The sequence below is a fragment of the Sciurus carolinensis genome, chromosome X (genome assembly GCF_902686445.1).
Source record: "Sciurus carolinensis chromosome X, mSciCar1.2, whole genome shotgun sequence".
NCBI classification, from domain to species: domain Eukaryota; kingdom Metazoa; phylum Chordata; class Mammalia; order Rodentia; family Sciuridae; genus Sciurus; species Sciurus carolinensis.
This window is the reverse complement of record NC_062232.1, coordinates 40,586,697-40,613,259: the sequence shown is the minus strand read 5'-3', so window position 1 is coordinate 40,613,259 and position 26,563 is coordinate 40,586,697. Positions and strand designations below refer to the sequence as shown.

Below are 26,563 nucleotides of genomic sequence, written 5' to 3'. Positions count from 1 at the left end.
AGCTGGGGGAGGAGAGGGGACCTGTGTGCAGATGGCCCTTCAATCTCCAGAGGAGGATGTCGGAATCTGAAGTTGGGAAAGGTGAGAGGAACCATCTACCCCTGCAGACCCTTGGAGCAAGCTTGAACTGTGCTCCACCCTCACCTCTCCAACCCATCAACTGCCCACCTGAATCCTAACCCTGGAAACCTCTGGGGGACCAAGCCACATTTCCCTCTTCCCATCCCAGCAGACCCTAAATAACAACCTCTTTACCACCTGAGCCCAGACTCTCAGCCTGACCCAGATGCTGTCCCCTGGTCTCCCAGCCCCATCCATAGCTTTAGTTCCCAAATTAAATCCAACCTCAATCCTCACCCGGACCCCTGTCCTGGTGCCTACCCAGATTCTAACTGCAAAGCCAGTCCCAAATGGAATCCTAACATAAACCCTACTAACCAAAATGCAAACCCCATTAGAATCCAAACCCCACCCTGGTTACAGACTTACTATGAGCGCTAAAGTCACCTAACCTCATCTGCAACCCCTAGATGCTGGTACTGTTAGTGAGTGTAGTCTGTGACTTTACAGAAAGTGTACAGATCTTTAAAAACAAAACGAGACTAAACAAATACAGAGAACACACACCTGATGGGGTGTACTAAATCACAAGGGTTCTGGAGTCAGACTGCCTGGGTTTGACTCCTGATTCAGCAGCTTCATTAAGACACTTAACCTCTTTACCTTGATGTCCTCTTCTGCAAAATGGAATGATACTACACCTCAGGCATTCTTCTGAATGCTGAACTCATTTAATCCCCAAGACACCTCTACAATGCCAGTACCCTTATTATCATCCCATTATACAGATAAGGAAATTGAGGCTCAAAGGGATTTACTAATTTGCCCAAGGTGACACATAGCTACCAAACAGAAGAGTCGGGATTTAAATTCAAACTGCTTATTTCCTCCAAAGCTGGGGATTTTAACCAGGCCAACTTACTGCCCCTCACAGGATGAAACAAGGCCATGGCAATTGGAAATGACCTTAGCTGAAAACCCCAATGCAGAATTCAAACCACACTCAAAACTAATCCTCGACTCTAACCTTGATCCTAATTCTGATTCGAACTCATCAAATACCCAGTCCTAACCCTAAATATCATCCAAAATCCACTCCTATATTTAAACCTAACCCCAACTGACCCAAGATCTACAATTCAAATTTAACCTAAAATTTGCCTCCAGCTATAAACTGAAGCCCACCTTGTGACAATTTAAAGTCTATCCCCAGTCAAACCCTACTTCACAAGGAAACTTTCCCCTGTAAATTCTCACTCTACCTCCAATCTTAATCCCAACACTAATTCTTACCCACAATCCTCAACCTGAGTACCCCCAACTCTCTAATTTTACATGTCCTCTCCTTCCTTCAACAGGGGTGGGATCATTTCGGAAGTGGTTATAATTGCCCCAATTCTCTGCCCTTCCCTGACTGTTTCTCTACACAGATACCACCCCAGAGCCCAGTCCAGCCAATGGGGCAGGCCCTGGTCCAGAATGGGGGATTTGCCCTGGGCCTCCAGTCATGGGGAGTGATATTGGTGGAACTTCGGGCCTGGGGACCCCTAGGCGTAAGGCCCAGCACAACAAACACAAGACAGTGGCAGTGGCCAGTGCCCAGCGGTCTCCTCGGGCACTATTCTGTCTCACCCTGGCCAATCCCCTTCGGCGGTCCTGCATCAGCATCGTGGAGTGGAAGTATCCTGGAAGGGCAGGAATAGGACTCAGAGGTAAGGGTCACCAGGGTACTAAGAATCAAGGATTGAATCAGATCAGGAACTGAGGAGGGCCAAGGTCATCAGGGATCCAGGGATAAGAACTAGATTAGAGGAGGGATTCATAAAAGTCACCAGATAAGAGTCAAGGGCTGAATAAAAACAAGAGTTGATATGATGCAAGTTTCTATGGGGCAGAGGGTCAATGTCAAGAGTCAGAGTAAAGGTTGAGAATATCAGAACCAGACACCTTGAAGTCAAGGGTCAGCTTTGGGTGGAAGAGCCCTAAGGGAGTGTGGGGATCCCAAGGCTGCTCTGTTTGGGTCCTTGACTGTGTCCACCTGAGGCCCTTTGACATCCTCATCCTGCTGACCATCTTTGCCAACTGTGTGGCCCTGGGAGTCTACATCCCCTTCCCTGAGGACGACTCCAACACTGCCAACCACAACCTGGTGAGGCCCGCCCTGCCCCATCCCCAGCCAGATACAGCCCCAGGAGAACCACGCCTCAAGCCTTCCAGTCAGGTGTCTCCCGTCTCTCACCCACCCAGCCCCACCCTCCGTCTGGGTTGTGCATTCCTTCCCCCATACCCTTCCGGACAGGCCCCGCCCCCAAATAACTCCCCGACTTCCCACCCCGTGTCGGCTCCGCCCCCAGGAGCAAGTGGAATACGTATTTCTGGTGATTTTCACTGTGGAGACCGTACTCAAGATCGTGGCCTATGGGCTGGTGCTCCACCCCAGCGCCTACATCCGCAATGGCTGGAACCTACTGGACTTCATCATCGTCGTGGTGGGGTGCGCATCTGCCCGGCGGTGGGGGAGGCACCCCATCCTAGTTCGCCTTGCTAACCCTAGGCCCATTGAATTCCAGACCCAGGGAAGTGACTGATTCAGACCGCCCCTATTTAGCAACCACAGTCGGATATATTAACATATTTAAAACTCATGTGCATTTCCATTTACTGGGACTTGTGCTTTCCTGGGGAGAAAGGAGAGTGGAGGGGGCATCCAAGATCTGACCCCCACCTCCCTGTCCCATTCTTCCCCATCAGACTGTTCAGCGTGCTACTGGAGCAGGGACCTGGGCGGCCAGGCGATGCCCCGCATACCGGGGGGAAGCCGGGAGGCTTTGATGTGAAGGCATTGCGGGCGTTTCGGGTGCTCCGGCCACTGAGGCTGGTGTCTGGTGTCCCGAGTAAGTGGCACGCCCCTCGGAGTTGAAGGTGGGGAGATGGGACGGGGACTGGGCTAAACCCTCCTCTCCCTCCCCCAGGCCTGCACATAGTGCTCAATTCAATCATGAAGGCGCTGGTGCCGCTGCTGCACATCGCACTGCTTGTGCTCTTCGTCATTATCATTTATGCCATCATCGGACTGGAGCTATTCCTTGGCCGCATGCACAAAACGTGCTACTTCCTTGGATCTGGTCAGCCAGCCCACCCGACCTGGCATAGGACACGCCCCCTCCCTGGCTCCTAGGCCGCCTCTTGTGCTCAGGAAATCCTCTCAAATTCACAAGACTCCACCCCCAGGCTCAGGCTACACCACTAGATAACCAAACCACACTCCTATATATTCAAGATTGCCCTAAGTCCCTAACTACAACTGTGCCACTATCACAAGACTCCACCCACACGCCAAGGCCCTGCCCCTCATCTAAGACATCATCTTCCACCGCTGACCCCACATGCTTAAGCCCTTTAATACGGATCCAAGCCCAAGCCTTTCCTCCACTCTCTTTTGTAGAATTTCCCAAATTCACCAGATCCCACCTCCAGCCTCATGCCTCCCTGTTATTTATGAAACCCTATCCAGGATTTACAGTCCAGCTTCCCCAGATCCCTATTGGTAGGACACACAACTTTCCAGTGGTTCAGAATGTGGGAGCTCCTAGGGCTCTGCCCTAGAGGCAGAGCAAGGGGTTGCACTTGCCTAAGAAAAATCTAGAATCCCCAGTCTCAGGTGGGAGGGGCTTCAGAGTTTCCAGGTGGCCAGGTGGGTATGCTTTGTGTTGACAAATTTCAGTCTTCCCGTAGATGTGGAGGCAGAAGAGGACCCGTCACCCTGTGCATCTTCAGGCTCTGGGCGTGCATGCACTCTGAACCAGACCGAGTGTCGCGGACGCTGGCCAGGGCCCAATGGCGGCATCACCAACTTTGACAACTTCTTCTTCGCCATGCTGACAGTCTTCCAGTGCATCACCATGGAAGGCTGGACTGATGTCCTCTACTGGGTGAGGTGGACAGCGGGAACACAGCTCCAAGGATGCACCTGCCCTTCCTCCCCAAGCTCAGATGGGCATGTCTACATACCCCGAGGAAAGTATGCTCTCTCTCTTCACAGATGCAGGATGCCATGGGGTATGAGCTACCCTGGGTGTACTTCGTGAGCCTAGTCATCTTTGGGTCCTTCTTCGTACTCAACCTTGTGCTTGGTGTCCTGAGTGGGTGAGAGGCCCTTCTCCAGCCCCTGACCCATTCTTCATGCTGGCAAACTCCTAGGTGTCCTGCAAAACCCATCTGAAATGCTCCTTCACTCATTTGATCTTAAACATCTGCCATATAGGAGGCACTGTTTTAGGAAAGGAACAAGACATGAAAACCCTTGCCTTCTTGGATATATTACATCTTGAAGGGCAGGGACAGACAACAGTAATATACATGATACATTATATATCTGCACACACACGGAACAGGTGCTGTGGAAAGAAAAAGATAGGAATGGGGAGAGCTTGCAATTAGAAATAGAAACATCAGGGCAAGCCTGGTTTAGAAGTTGTTATTTGAATAAAAATGTGTAATAGATAAAGGAGTGGGCCATGTGGCTATCTGAGGGAAGAGCATTCCAAGAAACAGGAACAGCCAGTGCAAAGGATCAGAGACTAGAATGTGCTTGGCATATTGAAAGAAGAGCTAGGAGGGAAGTGTGACTAGAATGGTGAATACAAGGGTCTGGTGGCTTCCTCCCCAGCCCTCTACCCTCTTCCCTTAGGGAGTTCTCCAAGGAGCGAGAAAAGGCAAAAGCACGAGGTGACTTCCAGAAGCTTCGGGAGAAGCAGCAGATGGAAGAGGACTTGCGGGGTTACCTGGATTGGATTACACAGGCTGAGGAGCTGGATCTCGAGGAGCCCTCCGGAGATGGCAATTTTGGTTCTATGGCTGAAGAGGGCCGGGCTGGCCATCGTAGGCACCTTCAATCTAGCTCATTCCCTGCTCCAGTCATGCCTCAGATGTGGTCCACCCTCCTGAGACCCAGCCCCAGCCTGCAACTTTTCTAGGAACAGTCCTCAGTGTTGGTTCAGGACACAGAATCTAGACCCAGCTTGGATACAGAGACTCCAGATAACACCCCCTCCCGTAGACATGGGCCCAACTCTGCCCCTAGACTGTCCTCCCCAACTGTCCTCTCTGTCCCCACAGGACCAAATCTGGCGGAGCTAACCAATAGGAGGCGTGGACGTCTGCGCTGGTTCAGTCACTCCACTCGCTCCACACACTCCACCAGCAGCCATGGTGGGGATCCAGCCATGCTGGGATGGGGGCAGGGCCAGGACAAGTGGGCCAGGAGAAGGGAGGTGGGACATAGGATCTTTGAGTCCTGACCTTTTTCCTCACTTTGCCCACAGCCAGCCTCCCAGCCAGTGACACCGGCTCCATGGCAGAGACCCCAGGGGAAGAGGAGGAGGAGGAGGGGGCTCTGGCCAGCTGTACTCGCTGCCTGTGAGGGCCCCCAGCCCTTGACCCTGACCAGCCTGGCACCCAGACTAGACCCTGACCCTATTCCTTAAATTAGCCTCAAACCTTGACCTCCAGCCCCAGCTGCTGACTCCCTGTCAGTCCTTTATGACACCTACCTCCCATCCCCTCTTTTCCAGAAACAAGATCATGAAAACCAGGGTCTGGTGAGTTGGGAAAATTGTGTGACTATCTGACCCCATGACTTAGAGACAACCCCCTACCTCCAAGCGTTCCATGACCTCTGGGATCCCTCACCAGCTTCTGCCCCAGCTTAGGGGGCGATAACAGCAGTGGATTTTCCTCCTTTCCCCACCAGCCGCCGCTTTCGAAGAGCCAACCGGGGGCTGCGGGCACACTGCCGGAAGGCCGTGAAGTCCAATGCCTGCTACTGGGCTGTGCTGTTGCTCGTCTTCCTCAACACACTGACAATCGCCTCAGAGCACCATGGTCAGCCGGTCTGGCTCACCCAGATCCAGGGTGCGTACCCAGCCTGCCAGCCCTCTCCCCCAGGTCCCTGCTCCCTCCATTCCACAGGTTCAAATCCATGATTTTTTTTTTCATACCAGGGATTGAACCCAAGGCTGCTTTACCACTGAGCCACATCCCCAGTTCCCACCTTTCTTTCTTTTATTTTTTTCCTTGAGACAGGGTCTCACTAAGTTGCTTAGGTCCTCACTCAGTTGCTGAGGCTGGCCTCAAACTTGCGATCCTCCTGTGCCTCAGCCTCCTGAACCACTGGATTTACAGGCATGTGCCACCATGCCCAGCTCACATTCAGAATCTCTAGGGAACCTCATACAGTGCCTTCCTGGCCAGATAAACACAAAAACTTTATCCTGTACCATTCTACCTGGTTGCTTACACTTATGTGATGCTTCCTGTGTAAATCAAGCTCTGTTCTCAGCCCTTCACATATACCAACTCCCATCTCTCGTCACCACAACCTGTACAAGTTAAGTACTGAGGCTCAGGGTACGGATCACCACAGTGCTGAAAGTCAAGCAACTAATCCCTACACTCAGCAAGTGAGTGGCAGTACCAGGATTAGAACACAGGCAACCTAGCCCCAGAGTCTTGAGTTGCTTTTTTTCTTTTTCCAGTACTGGGGATTGAATCCAGAAGTGCTCTCCCACTGAGCTACACCCTCAGTCCTTTTTATTTATTTTCAGACAGGGTCTCACTGTGTTGCCCAGGCTGCCCTCAAACTTGTAATCTTCCTGCCTCGGCCACCCAAGTAGCCGAGATTACAGGCATGCACTTCCACATGGGCAGAATCCAGGCTCCTAACACCATACTATCTGGTCAAGTTACACTGTGCCTCTATTTCCCTCTATTTCCTCTATTTCCCTATTCACAAAATAGAGACAATGATAGTATACACAGCCTGGAGTGATTGGGAGGATTAAATGAGTTCAAATGGAAAGTTCTTAGAACATTGTGAGGCCCACATAAACTGAATGACTGATTATAGATCCCACTTCTTTTTTTCCTCTACTAGGAATTGAACCCAGGGGTACTTAACCACTGAGCCACATCCCTAGCCCTTTTATTTTTTTTGTGGGGCAGGGTACCAGGGATTGAACTCAGGGACCCTCAAACACTGAGCCACAACCCCAACCATATTTTGTATTTCATTTAGAAGCAGGGTCTCACTGAGTTGCTTAGTGCCTTGCTAAATTGCTGAGGGTGGCTTTGAACTTGAGATCATCCTGCTTCAGTCCGTGTGCACCATCACAACCAGTTTATGGGTCCTACCCAACCCCAAACATACCCCAACCCCAACTAAATTCTAGAGTTTTGACTGGGGATGGAGGTTAGTGATAGATCTAGCTACACATGTACTTAGCATGCATGAACTCCTAGGGTTCATCTGCAGTGACAAAACATTACAAAATAAAAACAAATTAAAAAATAGTAAGCCCTGAGGCTTGGTGGTGTAGCTCAGTGGCAGAGCACTTGCCTAATAAGTGTGAGGCACTGGGTTTGATCCTCAGCACCACATAAAAATTTAAAAATGAAGTAAAGTTGTTGTGCACATCTGCAACTTAAAAAAAATTAAAAGAATTAGTTTTAAAAAAAATAGTAAACACTAGATGCTAGCCCTACCCTTAAATTGGCATCTTCCTGCCCTTTGCCCCAAAACTAGACCCCTCAAAAAACTCACCCCCAGCCTGCACCTGGCCTGATACTAGCTAACCCAAAATGACTCCATGACCCCTACCTCTCCATATGTCCCTATGGAATCCAATCAGTCCAGTCGCCCATGTCTCTGTCCCTACAGAGTATGCCAACAAAGTTCTACTCTGCTTGTTCACTGTGGAGATGATTCTCAAGCTGTATGGTCTGGGCCCCTCTGTCTACGTCTCCTCCTTCTTCAACCGCTTTGACTGTTTTGTGGTTTGTGGGGGCATCCTAGAGACCACCCTGGTGGAGGTGGGTGCCATGCAGCCCCTTGGCATCTCAGTGCTTCGATGTGTGCGTCTCCTCAGGATCTTTAAGGTCACCAGGTGTGTATGTGGGGGAAGACTGGAGTCCCATACATAGCCCAGACAGCCTATATCCCAACTCCAATGATAATCTCATCTGCATCACCATTCATTTAACAAACATCCATTAAGCACCTGTTGCATACTGGGCACACTTCCAGGCCCCAGGAATCAAAGTAGACCCAAGTTCCTGCCTTCATGGAGATTTGACTCCACTGGGGAGAGTGTCCACTCCATTCCCATCCCCTTCCTCCACCTCCACTCCTACTCTAACATCAGCCCCAAGTCCATCTCCAAAGTTAATTCCAAGTTCACCTTCATCTTCAAGCTAAATTCCATCCCCACCCACAACCATAACACCATCTCTAACTCCAGCCCCCACCATTCATTGTCCATGGCCTGTTTACAACACTAACATCCACTACCAAAGCCAGCCCCATCGCCAGCCCCAGCACCATCATTAACCACCAACTACACTGCCGCCCTCAATCCTCAAACAAAATCCCACATCCCCAACCCCTAAGCATCACCCTTTTTCCAAGTACAGAGCCATTCCCTGCCCCAGCCTCAATCTCCTCCCCACTCCCTCTCCCGTACCAACCCTCAACCACAACCTTATCCCCAGCTCCACCTTCAGCCCCAAATGTCCCCAATCCCACCCCCAATCCCAGTCCCAAACTGAAACCCAACTCTACCTTCACCAACTCTCGTCTACAACTCCGTCCTTACCTCATCTCCCATGGCAGCCCTAATGCCAGCCCTAGCCCCAAACTCAGCTTTCCCCTCCTTTCTGTCACCACACCCCAATTCCAAAACCGTTTCCACCAGATGGCCTCAGCACATCTCAAGCTGGAGCCCTGCCCTGGCTCCTGACTCTTCAGTGGACATGGTGTCATCCCTACCCATTTCTATCTCTGCTGCAGGCACTGGGCATCTCTGAGCAATCTGGTGGCATCCCTGCTCAATTCCATGAAATCCATTGCATCCTTGCTGCTTCTCCTCTTCCTCTTTATCATCATCTTCTCCCTGCTTGGCATGCAGCTGTTTGGGGGCAAGTTCAACTTTGACCAGACCCAAACCAAGCGAAGCACCTTTGACACCTTCCCCCAGGCACTGCTCACTGTTTTTCAGGTGGGGCCGGGAGACCTTGGGATAGGTGGATTGGGGAAACTCTGGAGTCAGAGGGGGTCCCAAGAGCTTCATGGTGATGTCCCACCTCCAGATCCTGACGGGTGAGGACTGGAATGTGGTCATGTATGATGGTATCATGGCCTACGGTGGCCCCTTCTTCCCAGGGATGCTGGTGTGCATCTATTTCATCATTCTCTTCATCTGTGGCAACTGTATCCTCAGATCTTTGGTGGGCTGGGGGCTGGGGCCTCGGGGTAGATATGGGGACCTGGGTGGTGCACAGGTAGGCTGCTTCTCCACCTTTGCAGCCTGAGTTCACACTAGATATCCTGTTGAACGTGTTTCTTGCCATTGCTGTGGATAACCTGGCCAGCGGGGATGCAGGCACTGCCACGGACAAGGGCAGGTGAGGTCTGGCTCCACCCCCACGACAGCCACTCTCTGAGGTGCCTGAGTGGGAATCCCACATACAATCATACTAAAGATGCCTCCTGTCTCCCTGGTAATCCTCACCTCCAGGTACAAACTGCCAGGGCTCATGCATTCTACAATCAATTATTGAGCACCTACTTTGTGCCAGGCCCTAATGTAGATGCCACTGAAACAGCAGGGGTCAAGGCAGACAGAGTTCTTGCCTTTCATGGAACTGGCCTTCTAGTTGCAAGCAAAACACATGAACATATAATACAACTTAAGTATATGCTAGTAAGTAATGAAGAAAAAGAGCAGATGAAGGGATAAAGAGAAACCAAGATTTTTTTTTTTGGTTATGATAGTCAAGGGAGGGCTCTAAAAGGTGGTGACATTTAAACAGAGACCTGAATGAAGTGAGGGAGTAAGCTGTGCAAGTATCTGGGGGAGAACTATTCAAAGCAGGGGGAGAGCAAGTGCAAATGTTAGCACTTTTAAAATAAAACACTAGGGCTGGGGCCATAGCTCAGTGCCATAAAGCTTGCCTGTCACGTGTGGGACCCTGGGTTCCATCTCCAGCACTGCAAAAAGCAAAAACAAAAAACAAACAAAAAAATGAACCTACAAACACCCACTAGTGGGTGGGGAGGAGAGTGGTAGTGGGTGAGGTCAAAAGGTAAAGAGGAGAGAGGAACCAGAGTGAGGGCATTCTGAGTCAAGGTGAGACTTTGGCCTTAGCTCTTGGTAGGGGAGGCATGGGAAGACTGAGCAGACAGGCTCCTTCTGGTTGCTATGAGAACAGAATGTGGGGGTCAGGCATAATCAGGGAGGTTCTCAGGGGTGCAAGAAAGGTTTGTTCTAATTGCAGTGACTCCTCTCCAGACTTGTCCATTTGCTGCCATCGTGACGGTCGCTCTGTATTTCCTCACACAGGGAGAAGAGCAGTGAAGACAATGTCCCAAAAGAGAATGGAGTGTTGGTGAGTTAAAAGCCTGGGCACTATCTATAGCTGCCACTGCCACCCATACGTGTCTGTGTGAGTGGCTTTAACTGCCACCCTCTACCTGTTCATTCCCCCTTCATCACATCTTTTCCATGCCTCCTGTGTCCATCCTCTGTTGTCCTCCCCACTACCATTGACTCCCAGCTTCTTGTCCCCAGGTGCCTGGTGGGGAAAATGAGGAAGAGGAGGGTACAAAGACTGAAGGAACAGGCAAGTAGGCAATGGGACCTGGTGTGGGACCTTGGGAACAGAGTCCAGGCACAGAGCTCCTGCCTCCTGATGTCCTTCTCTCCATGTAGTGGCTTTTGCCAAGATCATCCTGAAAAGAATGGACTTGGAATTGGCCAACAACATTTGAGAACATTGAGGTTAAAGAAGAGAAAAAGACATTTTTGTTTTACTGCAGAATTTCTCAGGGCCTTTATTATAAAATCACACACACACACACATTCACTCAGTACACACTCACTGAGCCCCTGCCTTGTCCCACCAGGCACATAGCAGTGAACAAAATGGACTAACACCCCTTCTCTACCAGGTACACACTTGTAATCCCAGCTGCTCAGGAGGCTGAGGCAGGGGTATGGCAAGTTCAAAGCCAACCTCAGCAACTTAGCAAGGCGGGAAGCAACTCAGTGAGATCCTGTCTCCAAATAAAAAATAAGGACTGGGGATGTGACTCAGTGGTTAAGGCGCCTGGATTCAATCCCTGGTGCCAAAAAATTAAAAAATTTCCTGCAGAGTGGACATTCTGGCAGGGAAAATGGAAAGACCTTGTCATGTGACACTGTTCCAGGCACTTTACATCAATTTTCTCAATGAATTATATCTTGCTCTTTTTTTCCATGCCAGGCATGGAGGAGGAAGAGGAAGAGGAAGAAGAAGAAGAAGAAGAAGAAGAAGAGGAAGGGGGTGCAGGGCATGTGGAACTCCTTCAGGAAGTTGTACCCAAGGAGAAAGTGGTACCCATCCCAGAAGGCAGTGCCTTCTTCTGCCTCAGCCAAACCAACCCGTGAGCACTGGGAGTGACCCTGGGGCTAGGGCAGGTGGAAGGCCATGGAGCTGTCAAGGCAGGGGTGGGACAGAGTTGTACTCCTCAGGTTCTCCCGCCATCTCAGTGATCCTGGGTTCTGACCACATCCCTTTTCCTGCTCCCCAGGCTGAGGAAGGCCTGTCACACCCTAATCCACCATCATATCTTCACCAATTTGATCCTGGTGTTCATCATCCTCAGCAGTGTGTCCCTGGCCGCTGAGGACCCCATTCGCGCCCACTCCTTCCGCAACCACGTGAGGCTTGACGCTGTGGGCAGCAGGGTGGGGGGACTCTCCCAAGGGGTGTCTGTGGGGGAGAAAACCTCTAATTGGGTTAAGAAAGAGGATCAATGATGTCAGCTGCAACAATGGCAACAGTTACTGTGTGTGCAACTCATCTGAGGAAGCGCCAGGCAGGGGATCCGTTTTTGACTGGGGTGGAGGGGACCTGTGATCAGGGAGATGAAGCAAGCCAAGGGCACTCATGTAAACTGGGTAAGAGGAACCCAAATTTGAACCCTAGTCTGCCTAATGGCCAAATCCTTTGACTCTTAGAGAAGTCTTGATAATGAAGAGGAAGAGGAAGAGGGGGAGGAGGAAGAGGAAGAGAGAAAGGGAGAGAGGGAGTATAAAACTGTTTTTTTTGGTACCAGGATTTGAAACCAGGTATTAACCACTGAGCAACATCCCCGGTCCCCCTTTTTTTTTTTTTTTTTTTTTGTATTTTATTTAGAGACAGAGTCTCGCTAAGTTGCTGAGGCTGGCTTTGAACTTGTGATCCTCCTGCCTCAGCTCCCCAAGCTGCTGGGATCACAATCGTGTGCTGTGCCCAGTGGGAGGGCAAAACTTAATGCAGAGAGGCACACATGCATTCACCTATGCTCCCCTTCAGTCATAACTCAGTGGCTCTCCCTCTTTCTCACTGCCCAGATTCTAGGGTACTTTGATTATGCCTTTACCTCCATTTTTACTGTGGAGATTCTACTAAAGGTGAGTAATGGACTCCAACCATACCCTGAGTTACCCCCACCATCCCCATCTGCTCTCACAGCCCAGCTCCTGTGGTTCTAGCCAGCCTCTAGTCTTCTTTTCTACCCCATCCCCACAAGTGTACCTCTCTGGTCCCTGTCCCCTTTTTCCCCCAACTATCTTCAGGTCTGACATCTAGCCTGATGTCCTCTGGTCCCCAGATGACAGTGTTTGGGGCTTTCTTGCACCGTGGATCCTTCTGCCGTAGCTGGTTCAATTTGTTGGATCTACTGGTGGTCAGTGTGTCCCTCATATCTTTTGGCATCCAGTAAGTGACACCTCCCCCTGCCTACTCCTTTCCTGCCAGAACCAAAGCCAGGGCCAGTTCAGGGCCTAAGGACTGTCCCCTCCCCAGTTCTAGTGCCATCTCTGTCGTGAAGATTCTTCGAGTACTCCGGGTACTGAGGCCCCTCCGAGCCATCAATAGGGCCAAGGGACTCAAGGTAAGCCCACCTTACCCAAACCCACAGGGCCCAGCCCCTTGCCCTGCCCCTGGAGCCAGGGACACTGATCAAGCTGACCATTTGCACTGATGCATAACTGTGCAGTCATAAGTAGTCACAAATCCTTGACTACTGACCATATGACCTGACCCATGTTCCTTACAAGTGACCATTCATTCCTTGGCAGTGGTCACATTTCTCTAGTGCAGGTCCCTGGTGTATAGCCAAATATACCTGCCTGGCAAACATTCTTGATTGGTGCCTATACATCCCTAGCCCACATTGCTGCCTTTTGGCCAGGTGTTTCTGACCACATGTTCCTGATCCACAACCACATGTGCCCAAAGTCCCCAAGGTGCATCTATCATCAGATTCCCCACCCCATGGCTACTGTGGCCTGCAGCATCCATCAGCCATATGCATGGGTGCCTGCAGCATGTGGTACAGTGTGTGTTCGTGGCCATCCGGACCATTGGGAACATCATGATCGTCACCACGCTCCTGCAATTCATGTTTGCCTGCATCGGTGTGCAGCTCTTCAAGGTGTGAGAAATGCTGGAGGGAGGACTGGGCAGGAGTCAGGACAGTGGATAAAGGACAAACCTGCTTGACAGATGTTCTCTCTACAGGGAAAATTCTACAGTTGTACTGATGAGGCCAAACACACCCCCAAAGAATGCAAGTGAGTGTCTTCAGCCCTCCAGGGACCCCAGGACCCTTCCTAAAAGCTGTAGGGCCTCTAGACCTCACCAACATCTCTGAAACCCCTAGAGCCTCTTCCTGAGAACTGTAGAGACTCCATATTTCCTTAAGACCCCCAAAGCCCCCGAAACTCCGTAAGACCCCAAGATACATTCCAAGAACCACAGAGGCCTTTAGAGATCATCAAGCCCTCAGAAGTCCCCCATTTCCTCCCTCAAACCCCCATCCACATTCTCCAGAGTTACCTACATTCCATTCCATTCCAGATCCCCAAGCAATCCCCACCCCTGCTGCAAGCCTCCAGCTTCCATCTGGAGACTCCTTTAGAAGAGGGATTAAAGGCCGGGTATGGTGGCACATGCCTGTAATCCCAGTGACTCCGGAGCCTGAGGCAGGAGGATCGTGAATTCAAAGCCAGCCTTAGTAACAGAGAGGTGCTAAGCAACTCAGGGAGACCCTGTCTCTAAATAAAATACAAAATGGGCTGGGGCTGTGGCTCAGTGGTTGAGTGCCCCTGAGCTCAATCCCCAGTGCCAAAAAAAGAAAAGAAAGAAAGAAAGAAAAAGAAAAAGAAACAAAGAAAGAAAGAAAGCATGCCATGGTGTAGTTACTACACTGAAAACCCAGCGTGGTGCTTGGCATATCTTAAGCACTGATAACTATGTGTTAGTGTTACTTTTCCCTGACTGGTGATACTGGTGAGGCTAGGGCGCCAACTATGGTCAGACATGAATTTTATTTATTGACTTGCTTTATCCTGTGACAAGCCAGGAAATGGGTTTTGCTGTTATCCTCGTTTCATAGAGGGGGAAAACAAGCACAGTGAGGTTAAATGACCAGTCACCGCTCCAGGAAATGTAAGGGTAATATTGGAACCCAGACTGGAGAGCTCTACCAGTATGCCCTGTTGCTTCCATTCTAGAGATCCCAGACCTTTGCCACAGCCTCCACCCCTCCTTGCCCACCTAGCTTGTCTGTACCATCCACAGGGGCTCCTTCCTGATCTATCCTGATGGAGATGTGTCACGGCCCCTGGTCCGGGAGCGGCTCTGGATCAACAGTGATTTCAACTTTGACAATGTCCTTTCAGCCATGATGGCCCTGTTCACTGTTTCCACCTTCGAAGGCTGGCCTGCGTGAGGGGCAGGGCCACGGGGGATGACTGGGGACTGGGCAGGGTTCTCTGGGGATTGGCTGGGGATCTTCTGGAAATGATTAGGATCACATGGGGGTGTAATGAAGGTCTCTCAAGACTGGATAGGGTCTTTTAATGCATACTATTAATACAGAAAAAATAATGAACTTTACTGTGGGATATTTGTACACACATATAACATTCTTTGATCATTTCCATCCCTATAACCTCCCTCACCCTCAGATCCCCCCACCCCCTGATCATCTTTTATTTCTCTAATAGTTTCCCTGCTATTTTCATGTCATGATCTTTTTCTAGGTCTGGATAGGGTTTATAGAGACTGGTAGTTGTGTCCAAGGACTTATTGGGGGGAGGGTCTTCCAGAAGTTGGCTGCCAGTTCTTTGGAGGACTTGGGTGAGGGGTCTCCAGGAATTGTGTAGAAATCTCTGAGGGCCTAGGCAGGAGTTGAGAAGGGATTGGGTAGGATTTTGGGGGGACTGAGTAGAGGTCTGTGTAGATTAGAAAGAAGGTCTCCAAGGAGGTGGAGCAGAGAATTCAGGGATTTCTAGGGAGCTGCACAAGTCTTTGGGTGTGCTAGCTGGAGATCTCTAGGGGAAATGGGGCAGGGGATTCCTGATAATGGGATGGGGGATTTAAAGATCTTTAGGGACTTGTGGGGGAAGTTCTGGTGCACTGCATGGAGGTCTCCAGGTGGCTGGCTAAGGGGATTTGGAGGGCTGTGGGAATTTGGGGGGTGTTGGTCTTTGCAAGCATGAATGAGAATCCTTCAGAGAGCTGTATGGGGGTCTGTGGGTCAAGGCATTTGAGAATCTTTGGGGTCCTGACGAGGACATATAGAGGTCCCAAGGGATTAAGTTGGGGATTTAGGGGCCTTTGGGGTACCACACAAGAGATTCTTTTGTATCTGGGATAGGTGGTCTGGGGTCAGGTCTGAGGGTCTGGGATACCTCCTGACCTGCCCCTGCCTCTACTCTCCACTGGCTCCCACAGGCTGCTATATAAGGCCATTGATGCGCATGCAGAAGACCGAGGTCCCATCTATAATTACCGCGTGGAGATCTCCGTGTTCTTCATTGTCTACATCATCATCATTGCATTCTTCATGATGAACATCTTTGTGGGCTTTGTCATTATCACCTTCCGTGCCCAAGGCGAGCAGGAGTATCAAAACTGTGAGCTGGACAAGAATCAGGTGACCTCTGACCCCCGACTCCTGACCTGTGGCCACCAGCCCCTCCCCCTTTGCCCTGGGACTCCCCTGCTCACTCATGCTCTGTATTGGTATGCAGCGCCAGTGTGTGGAGTATGCCCTCAAGGCCCAGCCACTCCGCAGATACATCCCCAAGAACCCCCATCAGTATCGAGTGTGGGCCGCTGTGAACTCTGCTGCCTTTGAATACCTCATGTTCCTGCTTATCCTGCTCAACACGGTTGCCCTAGCCATGCAGGTCCGAGTGCCCCATCCTGATCTATGCCAGACACCTGCTTCTATTCTCTCCACACAATCCCCTGGGAACCATTAGGAATGCTCTAGGCTACAAATAACAAAATCCCCCAACTGACAGACACCCAAGCTATCAAGACAGTCGCCACATTTCTTCAAATTTAAGGCCAATAATTGTAAATTATATTTTCATTTCAGTCACATTAAAAACAATGTGATTGTTTTCACATTGTATGAATGTGAAAACAATGATTCATGGCCATTGTAAGTTGCCACTGGTTATAAAATGCACTCCAGTTTCGGAGATTCTAAAGAGAGTCACTGAAATATAGTAATTATCTCACATAATGAAAAGCATAGATGTAGGTTGTTTTCTCATTGTTGATTACAGTCCTAGACCCCATCTGTCTCTGCTTCACCATTCTTGGCAAGTTGACTTTCATTCTCATGGTTGTTGCTTCATGGTCACAATATAGCTGCCGTAGTTCCAGACATCAAAACCATATTCAAGGCAGGAAAAAGAAGAGAGAGTTGCCCCAAGGGACTCTCCTCATTTGAGCATTTTAATGGAGAGCAAAATATTTTTCACAGAAGCTTTTAACCAGCATCAGATTTATGTTTGTGTTAGCAGAACTAGCCTTGCCATCTGCAAGAAAATCTAGGAATTGAGACCTGGGCTTTCTAGTATCCATATTAGGAAGGAGATAATATAAGGGGTTTGGTCCACCCATAGTGCTACCATGTCCCCAGTCTCGCTTCAGCCCAGGTTAGGAACAATTCGGTTGGGAATGGGGATTCTTTACCTTAGGCTGTCACCACCTTATTTCCTCCCCCAGCACTATGAGCAGACTGCTCCCTTCAACTATGCGATGGACATCCTCAACATGGTGTTCACTGGCCTCTTCACTATTGAGATGGTGCTCAAAATCATCGCCTTCAAACCAAAGGTGCCCCATAGCCCCAGAACCACCCCCAAGTGGGTGAATTCCTTGGGAAGGGACCACATTCCACAGTTCCCAGGGGGACAGCAAGTAGGGAGTCATGGGACTAGGGAGTGAGAGGTTTCCAGGTGCAGACTCATCTTGTGGCCCAAGCCAGGCCCTGTCTCCCCAGGACCCCCTACCCTTCCCTGCTAGCTCAGAGAAGATAGAACATTGCTTTCCTTCTGTCTACAGCATTACTTTACTGATGCCTGGAACACATTTGATGCTCTAATTGTGGTGGGCAGCGTCGTGGACATTGCTGTCACTGAAGTCAATGTGAGGATTGGCCTTTGTACTAACCCACTCTCCCCATAAAACCTTCCCCCACCTCTACCTTAGGGCCCTCCTTCACATGGGTAGGTGGCTCCCACTCACATCCTTCCTACCACTGGGGACTCAGCACTCCCGATTCTAACTCTATCTCTCAATGAGACCCTGTTGGACTCAGTCGAAGACCCCCTCTGTATAGTCCCCTAATTCATTTTGCATCCTCTCCACTGGATCCATCAACTCCTGAAACGATTTTCCTGTTATTTCTGTTATCTCTTTCTTTGCCTATACCTTCCCCCTCCATTGGCTCCATGATGTCCACTGACTCTTGCTTTGGCTTCATCATCCCTTCTGACGGCCCCATTGACTCCGTTTCCTCAACCTACTTTATCATCTCCATCTCACCAATGACTGCGACATGGGCTCCATCATCTCCTCCATTGGGTATTATGTGATTCTGTAACCTCAACTGACAACGCTGCTGGTTCCATATCTCCACCACTGGCTTCTCCAATGGGTCATCTACCGGTCCTCATCTCCATCATCTCCATAAAACTCTGACTCCATCATTTCCTCCATTGGTTCCAATGTCTCTCCTCAACTCTTTGTCCATTTGGGCCAATGGTCTCATCATCTCTATCATCTCTGTTTTGGCCATATCTTCCTCCAGAATGGCGGCCATCTTGGCGAGGTAGTACCCCACCACCACAGGGACACTCTCCTTTTCTACCCTCTCTCCCTCCCTTTCTTCCCAAAAGTCCCTAGAAATACTCCCTGACCATCCAGGGCCTGGTTTCTGAGGGTTCAGGGAGCTGGGAGGACAAAGACATGAGACAGGGAAGTGACTGGGGCTCATGTGAACTGTGCATCTTCAACTCCAGAGCTCTGAGGACAGTTCTCGCATATCTATCACCTTCTTTCGCCTCTTCCGAGTCATGCGTCTGGTCAAGCTCCTCAGTAAGGGTGAAGGGATACGCACATTGCTCTGGACATTCATCAAATCCTTCCAGGTAATCCCCAGTTGCACCCCTTTAGCCACACCTCAACCCAACCCCATCCCTCTCAGCCTGCCCTTTTATTACCCTTAGAACTACACCTCTCCAGAATTGCCATACTCACTTCCAACTTAATGATTCCCAGCTTTCTAGCTTTCTCCAGCTGTGCTTTCAATACCCAACATGCCCCTGGCCTCACTGACCTTACCCTATTCTATTTAATACTACATCCACATTTGGGAGACTCTGGTAGTCCTGAGCATTTTAGGATGGACTACATCTCCCAGGAAACCATGGCCAGGGGTGGGGGGAGAGTGCATTCTGGAGTTTATAACTCTCTGCCTGCACCTAAGTATCTATTCTCCCCATTCCTCTAGGCCTTGCCCTATGTGGCTCTTCTCATAGCGATGATATTCTTCATCTATGCAGTCATTGGCATGCAGGTAAGTGAGAATCCTACGGAGCATCCCTCTTGCACCTCTTTGCACAAGGGGGACAATTGGTTAGGAATAGCCCTATAGTGGGGTGGGGGTGGAAAGATGGACAAACTAGATGACCGCGGGTCAGTCTACACATCTGTGAAATGGAATCGGCAGTGCCTGCTTGTCAGGATTGAGTCTCATTTAGGTATTGGGAAGTCTGAAATGGGTGGGAACACGTGAGGGCATGGGCTTATCCCCCAACACAGACCCTGTGTGCCCACAGATGTTCGGCAAGGTGGCTCTTCAGGATGGCACACAGATCAACAGAAATAACAACTTCCAGACATTTCCACAGGCTGTGCTGCTTCTGTTCAGGTGACATCTCCCCACTTCCATGCCACCTTGGTCCCCACATCCTCTGTGGTCCCCAGACTTCCTGTTCTTTGGAAATACTAGATCAACTTGAGGCTCTGTGTAGCCTGAGACCTTTTCTGGGCATGACCTGAGGAGTATTAGAATATTCTAGTCTCAGCCATTCCTTTTCTAGTATAAGATTCACCCCCTTCTTAATCTACAGTGCCCTCATCTGTAAGATGCAAAAATGACTGTCATCAACATGGACATTTTAGCCATTAAAACAATGAAATGCTCACTGCCAGATGCAGCCTCTGGCAAGGATTAGGTCATCTCCCTGCTCCCTAATCCCCCACAGTGCCACTTGACACAATTTCAGGGCATCTTCTCAGGATTCCATCCCTGTGTGACCCTTCAGGTGTGCCACTGGTGAGGCATGGCAGGAAATAATGCTTGCCAGCCTTCCTGGAAATCGGTGTGACCCTGAGTCTGACTTTGGCCCTGGCGAGGAGTTTACCTGTGGTAGCAATTTTGCCATTGCCTATTTTATCAGCTTCTTCATGCTCTGTGCCTTCCTGGTGAGAACCATTTCCCCACGATCATTACCACTCCCATAGGGGCTGGCCCTGAGGGCCCAGAGATATCCAAGTTCGGCTGGCAACCCAGATATTGAGAGGGCTGACCTGACAATAAGTTCAACCTTGGGGACTTGTGACCCAGTAACCAAGATCACCCTAGCCTCCCACAAGCCCCCTGCAATCCTAACCTGCCCTTCACCTAACCCTCTTTGCTCAATGACCCGCAGATCATAAATCTCTTTGTGGCTGTGATTATGGACAACTTTGATTATCTAACCAGAGATTGGTCCATCCTGGGCCCTCATCATCTTGATGAATTCAAGAGGATCTGGTCTGAATATGACCCTGGGGCCAAGTATGCCTTCTAACCACTTACTCAGAATCCCAGGGGACAATGCACTCCCCTCCATGGTCCCCTAATCCCAGAACCTTTGACCAATGCATCCCATTACCCTGTCAATAAATGCCCTGAGTAATCCACTGCCCCTGTCCTTTGCCCTCTCCAACTGTCCCCCAGTTCTTCCCTAGAAAGCTTCAAGGTGTTGGTCGGGGGAGGTAGTGATGAGCTGGTGGGGTCTTGATAAAGGGATAGAGAGGGTATCACCAATCCAGGGGAGCCTCCCCAACTGTCCTAGAGGCCGAATCAAGCACCTGGATGTAGTTGCCCTGCTGAGACGTATCCAGCCCCCACTAGGATTTGGGAAGCTGTGCCCACATCGAGTGGCCTGCAAGGTCTGTGCACCTACCCACTCTCTCATGACCTCTGGGAGGGCTGTCCATCACATGTGGGGATAGGGACCTGCCTTGGGTGGGGACATGTGTTTGGTCACATTCTCGAATGTTTTTGCCCCAGGAATTCATGCCCAAATACCTGGCATTTTCTCAGAGTGGGTTCTTTATCTCTGGTGTTTGTAGAGACTTGTGGCAATGAACGTGCCCCTCAATTCAGATGGGACAGTGACATTCAATGCCACACTCTTTGCCCTGGTGCGGACATCCCTGAAGATTAAGACAGAAGGTGTGTGGGGTGTGTGGGAGGGTAGGGGCAGGAGTAAGACAGTTCCTGGAGAAGGTACAGGGAGCAGACTCATAGAGTGATGGACCTCACTTCAAACCTCAAAATGGGTGCCTCTGATCTCTCCAGGCCTGTGCATTCCATCCAATGGGGGCAGTGCACAGCTGTAGTCAAAGCTTCTGGAGCTACTAGGGAGGCTAAGACAGGAGGGCTGCAAATTCAAGGTCAGCCAGGGTAACTTAGCAAGACCCTGTCTCAAAATAAAATTTTATAAAAGGTCTTGGGATATAGCTCCAGAGGTTCAAGTCCAGTACTCCTGGGTACTGGGTCCCAGTACTGCAAAAAAAAAATAGCTTCTAATGTCCCCCACTAACAATGATGAGCAGCTCTTCCCATTTCCTCTGCCCCACATCTTCCTCCAATGCAGGGAACCTGGAGCAAGCCAACCAGGAGCTGCGGATGGTCATCAAAAAGATCTGGAAGCGGATAAAGCAGAAGCTATTGGATGAAGTCATTCCCCCTCCGGATGGTGAGCTGTCCCCACCCGAATTCCTTGAACCCAGATAATTGTTTGAATCATCAGAGGATGACCTAAGTGTCTGGTGATTGCTCTCTACCATAAAACCAGCATTGGCCTGGGGCTAGTGGGGATCACTGCTGGTGGATAAGAATTGGGGAGGCAGTGGTGGGAGAGACAACCCCTGTGTAACCTTGCCCTCTCTCCTTTGTCCCCAGAGGAGGAAGTCACCGTGGGCAAGTTCTATGCCACATTCCTGATCCAAGATTATTTCCGAAAATTCCGAAGGAGGAAAGAAAAGGGGCTATTAGGAACTGAGGCCCCCTCAAGCACGTCCTCTGTCCTTCAGGTCTTCAGGGCAGGGTCTACTTTGGCTGAGGCTGAGGCTTACCTCCCTCTTGATCTCATGAAATCCATGTCACAGATAAGGAAACTGAAGCCCTGGACCCCACAGAGGGTCAGGGATGACCGAGAGCTACACACCCACACACACACACACACACACACACACTCTCTTTCATGGGAAGCCAACTCATGGAGAAGTTTAGACCCTGAATTTCCCACTTCCCTATTTTTCTACACCCACAGGCTGGTCTGAGGAGCCTACAGGACTTGGGTCCTGAGATCCGGCAGGCCCTCACATGTGACACAGAGGAGGAAGAGGAGGAGGAGGAAGAGGGGCAGGAAGGAGAGGAAGAAGCCAAAAAGGACCCAGAAGCATACAAAGTAAGCACTGTTTTTCACTCCTCCAGGAATTTTTGCCACATTTTTTATTGGTGCATTATAGGTGTACATAATGATGGGATGTGTTACATGTTCATATGTGCACACAATATAGCAATATAATTTGGCCAATATCCCTCCCCAGCACCTTCCCCTCCCTGGTCGCTTTCCTCTATTGATCTCCCTTTAATTTTCATCCCTCAGGAATACTTGATCGTAAAATATTCACTCAATCCCCTGATGCCTTTGACACTTCTCTAGGAAAAAGCCCTCCGATGGAGCCCTTCCACAATGGAAAAAATATTTCTTCACTACCTACCATGGGCTGTTAGAGGGCAGGACCCAGATTCAGCTCCTGGGGAGCCTATTAACCAGTGAGGGATACACACAATATGACCAACTGATTTAGCTATAATGTTGCTGCAATACTCAGTCCTATGACTCTCCACAGGCCCCCACGGAGTCCCAGCCCCCATCTCGTAGGAACTCCAGAATTTCTGTGTCTCTGCCTGTTGGAGGCAGAATCCCAGATTCACTCTCCCCTGGACCCAGTGATGATGATGGGGGGGCTTCCAGTTCCAGACAGCCCAGTGTGAACCCAGCTGGATCCCACAACCAAAGGTAAGGTCAAGTGTCTGGGGGAAGTGGTGAAGGAAGGCAGGGACTAGACACTGTATCAGGGAGCATGGCATGAGGACCTAGAGATCTTTGAGTAGAAATCTAGGGAGCATGGAGATGTTTCAAGGGCTTAAGTGGGAAGAGGAAATAACAAGAGAGTCATATGAGAAAGGTAATATAAAGGTTTTAAAAAAATCACTTGATATGGAACAAAATAGGTTTTAGTTCAAATCCTGGCTCTGTCACTTGCTAAGGGACACCTGGGGCTAATCATTTCATTTCTATGATCCTCAGTTCCTCAACTCCAAAATGGGGATGATAATGGCACCTACTTCATAGGGATAATGAAAGGATAAATCAAGGTCATACACATCAAGGATCCAGTCTTTACTTTCCCCAACATACTCCCGGTTTCTGTGTTGAAGTTGTGTCTTCAACAGGCCAATTTTGATTTTTTTTAAATTTTGGGTTCCTCTAATGAGAAAAATATGTATTAAAAGTAAGCCTGTGTTCATGTTAAAATGAGTAATAGGGCTGGGGATATAGCTCAGTTGGTAGAGTTCTTGCCTCACAAACACAAGGCCCTGGGTTCAATCCTTAGCACTGCAAAATAATAATAATAATAAGAGAGCCCAATGCAGTGGCACACGCCTGTAATGCCAGCAGCTCAGAACGCTGAGGCAGGAAGATCATAAGGACAAAGTCAGCCTCAGCAACTTAGCAAGGCCCTAAGCAACTTAGTGAGATCCTGTCTCTAAATAAAATACAAAATAGGGCTGGGGATGCAGCTCAGTGATTCAGTGACCCTGGGTTCAATCCCAGGTACCAAAATTAATTAATTAATTAATTAATTATACAAAGGGCTGGGGGTAAAGCACTCAGTTCTCAGTGGTAGAGTATTTGTCTAACATGCACAAGATCCTGAATTCCATCTTTAGTACCAAAATAATAATAATAATGGTTACTTTTATGTTACATGAATTTTCAGTGAAGTGTTAAGTCCAGTATTTGTATAGATGATGGGACATGATATGATAGTAACCAAGGACCCAGGGTCATATATTTGGGGGTATCTGCCTACAATGCCTCACTTTCTCCAGGAGAAGCTCTGAGGTTTTCATGTTCACCATCCCAGAAGAAGGAAGTTCTCAGCCCAAGGAAACTAAAGAGCAAAACAAGCAGGATGAGGAAGAGGAAATCCCCGACAGGTACACTGGCCATGCCACATTGGATGAGCCCATGAGTTGTGGGGGAGAGGGCAGGACTGTCTTTACCCCAACATCAAGTTCCAGACCTGGGTTCACCTCCAGCTTCCCCTTGTGCACAGACTCTCCTACATGGATGAACAGAGAGAGGCTCCCCGGCACCCGGCCCTTATGCCACCTCACCAACCCCAGAGATATGTAAATGGGCACAATGCTCCACGCAGACGTCTCCTGCCCCCCACTCCTGCAGGTGAGAGTGGGGATGGGCTCTAGGGCCACCCCCCTGAAGGACCAGCAGAAAAGAGAACCAGGGAAACAATGCCATTGTTCTTTGCCACCAGGTCGGAAGCCCTCTTTCACCATCCAGTGTCTGCAGCGCCAGGGCAGTTGTGAAGACTTACCCATACCAGGCACCTATCATCGTGGGCGAAACTCAGGGCCCAGCAGGGCTCAGGTGAGGCGAGGGAGGGGGTCCTGGGGTCTGCAGGAGTGGGATCAGCCTAGGCTGAACTTATCAAATACACTACATGTCAGGCCCTTTTGAACAGGGCATACATGGAGGAATGCACATAATTCTCACTGATCTTGTGAGGTGTGTATTACTACTCCCAGTGTACAGATGAGGAAACAGGCCCAGAGAAATATATTCAGCCAAGATCACATAGTAAGTGACAGCTGAAATTTAAACCTCAGTATCTTGTGCTCTGACATAAACTCAGTTCTGGGGCTAGAAATATAGTTCAATGGTAGAGCACTTGCCTAACCTGTTCAAGGCCCACCATTCCGCCCACCACAGTGCTGCAAATAAACACATAAATAAACTCAAGTCTGATTTGCACCCATTCAGTTTGATTCCAGTCGTGCATTGGGGGAGAGGGACAGCACTCACAGGAGTGAGTCCTAGACCCTCATGCCCACCCATCAATCCCTGACCCTCTGATATTTATTCTGACCCAGGGTTCCTGGGCAACCCCTCCTCAGAGGGGTCGGCTCCTATACGCCCCACTGTTGTTGGTGGAGGAGGGTGCAGCAGGGGAGGGATACCTCGGCAAACCCAGTGGTCCACTGCGCACCTTTACCTGTCTGCATGTGCCTGGATCTCGCTCAGACCCAAGCCATGGCAAGAGAGGCAGTGCTGACAGTTTAGTGGAGGCCGTGAGTACAGAGGGGGTATAGGCAAGAGGCCTGGGAAAAAGGGAGGTGGTGGGAGCTGGAGGAGGAGGGGAAAGAGTCCCCAGGCTGCATTGTGTACATTCAGCATAATGTACAACCACTGTCACCTACTGAGTTTCCTATATGTCCTCATGAACACATCATTTAATCCACACTGACCCTTCTGTGCACACTGTCACACTGATTCCACCTGTGCCCTCAGGTGCTCATCTCTGAGGGCCTGGGCCTCTTTGCCCGAGACCCACGCTTCGTGGCCCTGGCCAAGAAGGAGATCGCAGATGCATGTCGCCTGACACTGGATGAAATGGACAGTGCTGCTAGTGACCTACTGGCACAAGGGACCAGCTCACTGTATAGCGATGAGGAGTCCATCCTCTCCCGCTTTGATGAGGAGGACCTGGGAGATGAGATGGCCTGTGTCCATGCCCTCTGAATTCTTACCCCTCCGCCACTGCTCAATAAACTTCCTGCCCTCCCCTCCCCAGAGGAAGACAGGCATGGACTACTGCTATACTTTGGTGTTTTTTTCTGGGGGCCTGAGGCTACCCAGAGGTCCCTATCCATCTATCTATCCCTGGTTCCAGCCCTGAGCCACTGCCTACACATGGGTATTTCCAGAAACCAGGACAGCTAGGCCTGATTATTCAGCGTCAGGGAAGGAGGGAGGAGGAGGAAGAAGAGAAAGCAGCCAAAAAAAGCTGGAGACAGAGTGGAGGTGGTAGGGGAGGAGGAGGGCACTGGGCAGAAATGAAGGAAGGAGGAGAGAGAGGATGTGAAGGGTGGTGCCTGGCTAGGGGGGTAGTGATTCTCAAGAAGTCAGTCAAGTGAAGCTGAGGAAGGACACACAGATGAGAGGGAAAGGATAAGGAAACCCATAGGAGAGTCCTGCTATTGGTAAGGCCTGGAAGTTGGAGTTGGTCTGGATGTGATGTGTCTTAGGCAGAGGAGTTCTCTGATAGCATCAGAAATTTCAGGGAGGCTAAACTAGGATCACGCTGTCTTCTGCCTCCCACCTTCTGCCCAAGAAAGAGAAGACCTAAATTCATTGGTAGAAGATATAGATGACAGCAAAGGGTGGGGCTCCCATCCCCAGGGAACCCACTCATTGGCCCCCTTTCCTCCCCCAAATCACCTGAGAATCACTCACTCTCCTTCCCATACAGATCCCCAAGCTCTTTTTTTTCTGCCTCTTGCTCTACCTCTACTCATTATTCCACCTTTGGGGTCTCGTTCATTCAGGGAAGGTTTATAGGCATTTGCTGTATGCCAGGCACCATTCTGGATTTCCCTCAGGGAAATATGAGCTGCCTCAGACATGAGACAAGGCTTATCCAAAGCAGGATTGAGCTCCTCTCCAAGGGCATTGGAAGCATC

At 50.0% G+C, this 26,563-nt stretch overlaps 1 protein-coding gene across 3 annotated transcripts; it reads left to right on the top strand.

The window, feature by feature from the left end:
• Positions 1–56: 56 nt before the first annotated feature.
• Cacna1f (calcium voltage-gated channel subunit alpha1 F) lies at positions 57–25,622 on the top strand. Of its 3 annotated transcripts, none has more exons than XM_047535445.1 (48): positions 57–81; positions 1,491–1,740; positions 2,104–2,209; positions 2,415–2,554; positions 2,812–2,954; positions 3,033–3,185; positions 3,796–3,992; positions 4,103–4,206; positions 4,751–4,908; positions 5,179–5,271; positions 5,385–5,478; positions 5,634–5,660; positions 5,813–5,973; positions 7,778–8,003; positions 8,906–9,113; positions 9,205–9,325; positions 9,438–9,519; positions 10,458–10,503; positions 10,686–10,737; positions 11,380–11,539; positions 11,687–11,816; positions 12,492–12,551; positions 12,752–12,858; positions 12,946–13,033; positions 13,469–13,576; positions 13,663–13,715; positions 14,725–14,871; positions 15,883–16,084; positions 16,182–16,340; positions 17,173–17,283; positions 17,512–17,595; positions 18,260–18,280; positions 18,471–18,599; positions 18,962–19,027; positions 19,290–19,381; positions 19,779–19,938; positions 20,166–20,293; positions 20,574–20,670; positions 20,854–20,956; positions 21,381–21,482; positions 21,689–21,819; positions 22,059–22,196; positions 22,645–22,814; positions 23,912–24,019; positions 24,139–24,266; positions 24,358–24,470; positions 24,974–25,171; positions 25,392–25,622. In XM_047535445.1, exons 1-48 carry the CDS (start codon positions 57–59, stop codon positions 25,620–25,622), a joined length of 5,910 nt encoding a protein of 1,969 aa, XP_047391401.1. The 3 variants fall into 3 exon arrangements, with proteins under 3 accessions (XP_047391401.1, XP_047391400.1, XP_047391403.1); XM_047535444.1 differs by having other exon boundaries at positions 4,751–4,941; XM_047535447.1 differs by having other exon boundaries at positions 57–118; positions 1,723–1,740; positions 4,751–4,941.
• Positions 25,623–26,563: the final 941 nt, after the last annotated feature.